This window comes from Anarrhichthys ocellatus, unplaced genomic scaffold (assembly GCF_004355925.1).
Source record: "Anarrhichthys ocellatus isolate YVR2014 unplaced genomic scaffold, GSC_Weel_1.0 scaffold56, whole genome shotgun sequence".
Taxonomy (NCBI): Eukaryota; Metazoa; Chordata; class Actinopteri; order Perciformes; family Anarhichadidae; genus Anarrhichthys; species Anarrhichthys ocellatus.
In genome coordinates this window covers 217,474-223,648 of record NW_022280086.1, presented here as the reverse complement: position 1 = coordinate 223,648, position 6,175 = coordinate 217,474, and the positions used below count along the sequence as shown (strand labels likewise).

General features: G+C 46.6%; 1 protein-coding gene across 6 annotated transcripts in view; it reads left to right on the top strand.

The window, feature by feature from the left end:
* The window catches only part of LOC116396501 (zinc finger protein 646-like), a 12,999-nt gene extending 6,824 nt beyond the window's left edge, over positions 1 to 6,175 (top strand). The window contains exons 4-7 of one of the 6 annotated variants that reach the window (XM_031871136.1): positions 1,307 to 1,342; positions 2,025 to 2,228; positions 2,363 to 2,539; positions 5,046 to 6,175. In XM_031871136.1, the coding sequence (XP_031726996.1) occupies positions 1,307 to 1,342; positions 2,025 to 2,228; positions 2,363 to 2,539; positions 5,046 to 5,249 (621 nt within the window). In that variant the 3' untranslated portion in view covers positions 5,250 to 6,175. Of the gene's footprint in view, positions 1 to 62; positions 153 to 1,306; positions 1,343 to 2,024; positions 2,229 to 2,362; positions 2,540 to 3,377; positions 4,441 to 5,045 lie in introns of those variants that run through there. The other 5 variants (XM_031871137.1, XM_031871135.1, XM_031871134.1 and 2 more) reach the window with 5 other exon arrangements.

Sequence of the window (6,175 nt, the reverse complement as noted above, 5' to 3'; positions counted from 1 at the left end):
GTGTGTGTGTGTGTGTGTGTGTGTGTGTGTGTGTGTGTGTGTGTGTGGGGTTGGTCAATAAGAACCGGTTCAACTGCCCGTCCTGCTTTAAGAGCTACCGAACCATGCTGGACCTGGCCCAGCACCGGTGCAGCGCCGCGGCCAAAAACCAGGTTGGTGTGAGCGTGAGTGAGCATGTGTGTGTTTGTTGTTGTTTGTGTGTGTGTGAGAGAGAGAGGCAGAGTCAGCAGAATGAACTGTAGCTGTGAGTAAGGGCCAACTGGTACAGTAGAGTTTTAGATGTGACGGTCAGGAAGAAGATCCTTCTCTGATCAGAACGCCTCAAAAAGCTTTTTGAACAGAAAATGTCTGCGGGTGTTTTCCTTTGATCTGTCATCTGTCTCAGTGCTACTGAAGAGAAAAGCCCTTTTGATAAATCCAACCAATCAGTAACTAATACTTAACAAAATGCACAGAGAATGGCAGACAATAGTGTCCATCTTCTCTGCTCTCATAGACAACCTCCGACCTGCCTTTAACATGTTAAAGAAGCGGTTGCCACTGATGACAAGCAAAGGCCAAGAATTGGTTGCCAATTCCTCAAAATGGTTGCCAGTGGCAACCCGGCAACTGTCTGTCGACCTCTGCGATGTGAGACGAAATCCACAGTAAAATGACATCCCATAGTTCAGTAGGAGTTAATATGAGACAATATTTCCTATCTTTTAAATGTAACACAAAGTGTTGTAAAACTACTTTCTGCTCTGTAAAATGTAAACACACCTGATACAGATGACGGTCCCAACTACCAAGATGAGACCGCAAACAAAAAACAGAATTTTCCCGAGACACTTAATGTAGATCAAATATTAGACGTCTCCTGCAGCTGTGACTCTTCAGGCAGAAGTTAACGGCGTCGCACTCACTGCAGTTGTCAGAGTTGGAGGACAAGTTGACAGGGCAAACATACGAGCATGCTTACAGAGGACAGGCGTAGATTTAGACTTGTTGTTTTGAAGTGGAAGTGTATGAGGTCCTTATCAATAGGCAGTGTATTACCAACAATAGATGTCCGTAGCCACGCCCCCAGTTTGGAGAAACAGACAGGAGTACCAGCATGGGGGAGGGGGGGGGCCAAAGCAACAAAACAAAAAAACAAATTTGGGACACCTAAAAATAATTCTGTTGAAGTGTATATTCAGAATATTTTCACCTCTTCACCTTGCCCTCACAGACAGCAGTTTCCGACGGGGAGCTGAAGCCGTCACCTGTGCTCTCTCCAAAGCCACCAGACTCCATTGACAAAAACTGTCCTTTTATCTTGCAGGACACAGGAGTTGCTGGTCGACCGCTGCATCGATCGGTTAGTTTGTTTGTGTTAATAGTGTGACTTTGTTTAACTTGAAATAACCAATGGAGTCTTTGCGTGAGCATAGATAACTGCTTCAGTTCCCCGTCGCAAGCTTAGACTGTACAGCTGTCGGACGCCAACGTAAACCGGCAACAACATTTCAAATGTGGCATGCAATTGATTTCAAATCAATCAACTAATCTCAAGTTGGTTTTGCCGCTGCCCTCGTCACCAGCAGTTACATTGCTTTGCTCCTGTGCTGGTACTCTGCTTCTCTTATCTGCTGTAGACGACACACTGACTGTGGATCAGCACCCAGTACAACCCCACTTCAAAACACCTGAACTGTCCCTTTAATGTTGGAGTTGACAGTCTGTATAGTTCTAAATTTGCAGTCTGGGTAGAATTGATGTTTGTGCGAGTGCGTGTTTGTGTGTGCATGTGCGTACTACCTTACCACCCCATCCCTCATATTACTAGTTTTACTAAGAGGAAGTGAAAGGTGCCGAGTCCCTGAGACAGAATTTAAATGCATAAACTTGAAACATTTACGCTGAACTGCAAAAGAGTTATCCCATCTGTCCATCTCCTCCGCTCGTCATCTTCTCCGTGCGTTGCCGGCATGCATCTGTCACCAGTTATGCGCACAAAGACTCAAATGATTTACAGAATGTCTCTTCCTCCTCCCATCCAGTCCGGCAGTCGTCGCTACGCTGCCAACTCTCGCCGTCAGCAGCAGCAGCAACAGCAACAGCAGCAGAACAGCGCCAACTCCATGATGCAACCGCCGCACGGAGGACACGGCCAGCAGGAACCTCTGCCCTCCCACTGCGTCTCCCCCATGTCCCAGGGAGGGCCAGGCGGCGTGTCCAGCCAGTCTGTGCCTGACCCCCACCAGGTAGGGCGGAGAAAGTCCCGGTTCAAGTTTCGGGGCGCCAGACGCCGTGGAGGGGGAAACCGTTAAGTGTTTTGACAGGAGCATTTGTCGGCAATGCGCTGAGAGCTCTCTCTCCGTCTTTTGTCTCCCGGCAGGGCCGTCCCAGCTCGGTGTCCTCCCAGAGCAGCCAGCAGAGCATGAGGAGCTCGTCCTCCAACAAACACATCTCCTCCAGTGCCACCCCGTCCTCCTCCTACTCCCTGCTCCAGCCCCTGGTGCCTGAGGTAAAGGAGCTGAGCTCGGGATACACTAGGCTGAGCGCCAACCCCATGGTAGGAGAGAGCCGCCGCCGCACCCCCCGCCGTCCGCTGCCTAGCTGCCTCCTCCCTGTCTGGCTACTAACACCGGGAGAGAGGGACTAATACTTTTTAACTTTAGTGTCCACCGGGCGCCTCTGCTCTCGGCTCACGTCCTCCCTCCTCTTAGGACAGCTGTTTGCAGCAGAGACGCCCGGTGGACACAGTCTTAGCCGTCTCCTTAAAGTTGGCTTTTAGTCTGTTGCTTTTCTTTCCAAACATATTTTGGGGCACCGATGGAAACGGGTTTCTACTCACTGAAAGAAATTTGCAGAGACGATTCAAATGTCCCGTCAGCACGACCTCCCTGCGCCAAGTTGTCCCCGTTAAAGTCAGGAGTGGGGTGTATCTTACCGTTTCTATTTCAACATTAATATTAGATTTGAATTGATGACCTCGTAGAAAAATCATCACACACGCAGTCGGATAGATTTGCTCGTGCAACCCTTTTTTGTATTTATTTTTTGTTTGCGATACTAAAACGATATCTCACTTGAGCCCGGCAGCCAAATATCTTATAGATATTTTAGACTGGTCTCAGGCCAGTCTTAATTTTGCTATAATGCGTCCTTTAACAAGTCCTAAACCCCACAAAAGAGTCAGCATCTTTGCACTTCCGGTTCCCTCCGTCTCAAAGTCAATGTCACACGTTAAATAAAGTATTTAACGTGTATATTTTTTCAATACATGCATAAAACAAAGTTGTGATTTATCAAACGTATATGGCGCATCTGGGCTACGTTCCTTTTTTGTGCCACGTTTTTCAGGCAGTTTTTGGACGCCCATAAAAGTAAAAATATTCTTAACTTTTCAGCGCCAGAATCGCACCGCTCAGCCAATTAAATGAGCAAGAGTAGATGTGGCTGGAACGGACATTGATATTAGCGATAGGTAATTACTATGAACTATATCATTTCCCTCTCCTCATTCAACAGCAGAGCAACAGCTCCATGTCTCCATTGAATCATTTTTTCCCTCGCTGTTTACATTTGATCGCTTGAGCATGCACCCCTGCTCTGTTTTGCCCGACTCGCTTCGCCAAGGCGCCACTCTCCGGTTGCGTCGGTGCGATCGGCCCCTCAGAGTTTCACCCACATCCTCTAACCACTATCTCTTCCAGGATATTTCAAATGCTCGCTTGCGCTTCAGCTGCCGTTTCCTGGCGAATGCCTCATCGGTGCTGTTCATGTGCAACTCTCAACACAGATGAGGAGGAAGGGAGCTGGCTCAAGTATAGTTTATTTATAAAGGCACAAAAGTTGACCAAAGTTCTAGTGGTAAAACAACAACATGATTTTCAGGTAAGTGAGTTGCTAGATTTATTAGCTCAACGTGTTATTTTACTTGCGTGTAAAAAGCAACAGACTGAAACCCGCTTCACTCTTTCTTCAGCTCGGGCTCTGAACTTTGCGGTAGGATGCTACTAACTTGGGGGCTGTGCTGCAAAATTAGTCTCGCCTTTTGACTCTTTGACACTAATCGCTCACACGACTCGGTGTTGCACATGTTGAAGCTGAGGCTGCACAAGTCATATTGTATCATACACTGGCAAAACTAAACCTGCTTTTTTTTTTAAATGCCTGTTTTATCGGTCAACAGGTATCAAGTTTAATGTAACAATTGAATAACCTCAAATCTTCATGTTGGGAGTCTGCAGGTCCAAAGCAGGTTTTATACGCTGGTGAATGGAACAGGTCTTTACCAGAGTTCAGTGTTCTGGTGGTTCACGTCCACAATCTGATGCAAAGTCCCAATCTGGATCTATTTGATGTTGGAATATACAACCCCAACTAGAATATATGCTAATGATTTCATGTGGACTTCCTCTGTAACAATGCATTATGTTTACACGAAGAAAACATTTTTCAAAAACTGAATATATATATATATATATATCTATATCTATATATATCTATATCTATATATATCTATATCTATATCTCTATATCTATATCTATATCTATATATCTATATATATATATCTATATATATCTATATATCTATATATATATCTCTCTCTCAAAACTTACAGAGATCTAAAAAGACATTGAACAGGAATTTGACGCCTCAGTTAATATTGTAACATAATTCTATGACAGTTATTGTATCTTGATTCATTCATTGTAATGACACGAACAGACCTGCAGACATCCTGTGAATGTTGCTCAGACGTGTGCAGCTCAGCTCTCCATCTTCTGTCTCCATCTCTACGCTACAGCTTCTCTGTGTTGTCTGTCTCTACGCTACACCTTCTCTGTGTTGTCTGTCTCTACATCCATGTGTCTCAGTGTAACACCTTCCTCTCTTCCTCCTCCATCTGAACTCCACCCTTTGTGTATTGATTGTTGTTATAAATCTGAGAAGTCCCTCTGCTCTGCTGACATTGATATTTTACTCTTCTGCCCTCTCTTTACCCTCCACCCCCTTCTTTCTCTCCAACTCCACCTTTTCTCAACTGTCTCACACCGGTTCTCTCCCTCTGGCTCTCTACCCGTTCTCCCCCCACCTCCCCCTGCAGCCGAAGCACCAGGACACTTTCTCTCTGGCCCCCCAGCGGCCTCTCACCACCATCAACCCCATCGGCCACTCCCTCCATCCAAACGGAGTGCCCACGCTCAAGCCTTCCCCCGTGCCACGCACCATCCAGGCCATGCCCTGGGAGCAGCGCTCCCTCTACAATCAATGAGACACCCCCCCCCCACCCCCCCCTCACGTCGTGTCCAGCACCACACACCCTCCTCACCCCCCTCTCCCCACACCCCTTTCGGACCCAGCATTGAGGAGGGAGGACTTTGGACGCCCCTCCACCGCCTCGCCCCTCCTTTTGGAACGTTGTGTTTGGGATGGGGAGGAGGGGGCGGGCAACCCTTGAGAACTAGTTGAGATTGAATAACTGAGTAGTTAGGTTTAAAAAGAAAAAAAAAAAATGTGTTGCCTTGACCCTCATGTATGATCTATGCCATGTACTGGATATAAGTTAAAATGTCTGTCCCCTCACTTAAGAATTTATCTCCCCGTCCTCCTCTCCCACTGTAGTTATGAAAATATCTATCCTTCCCATTATGAATAGTGTCTCCCCCCAACCCTCCTTTTTGTTCCCCCCATGCGTTCAATGAAACAAAAAGCTATTCTCTATCCAGAGCGTATTCCAGGGCGCCAATTAAATGTGACAAAATTCTCCCTTCGGCCCGATATGTTTTCCTGAACATAAAACGTTTAAGTCAAATGAAGCTTCTAGAAGGAGAAGGGGGAACCGTTTTCTCTGTTGTTTTTTTTTAAGCGTACCCTCTTCAACGTGCTCCAGAATGAAGACTGTATATTGTGTGTTCAGGAGGCGTCCTGACAATTTCCCGAAAGCCGTTTCCTTCACAACTCTCGTCTCCAAGCATCAGCAGTAACGACCAGGACGGACACCAACGCGAGGATGGTTTGGCTCCCTAGTGTTCCATGAAAAGGACCTCAACGTTACCGGAGGGAGGGGGGGGGGGGTCTTGCTCTTACCTTCTCTTTAATACACAACTGAAAGCTCACTAGTTTGTTTTTTGATTCTAAACTTTCATCTGACTAGTGGCTTGTTGTTGTTGTAGTTTTAACGATCTGTCGAGTGGGGGG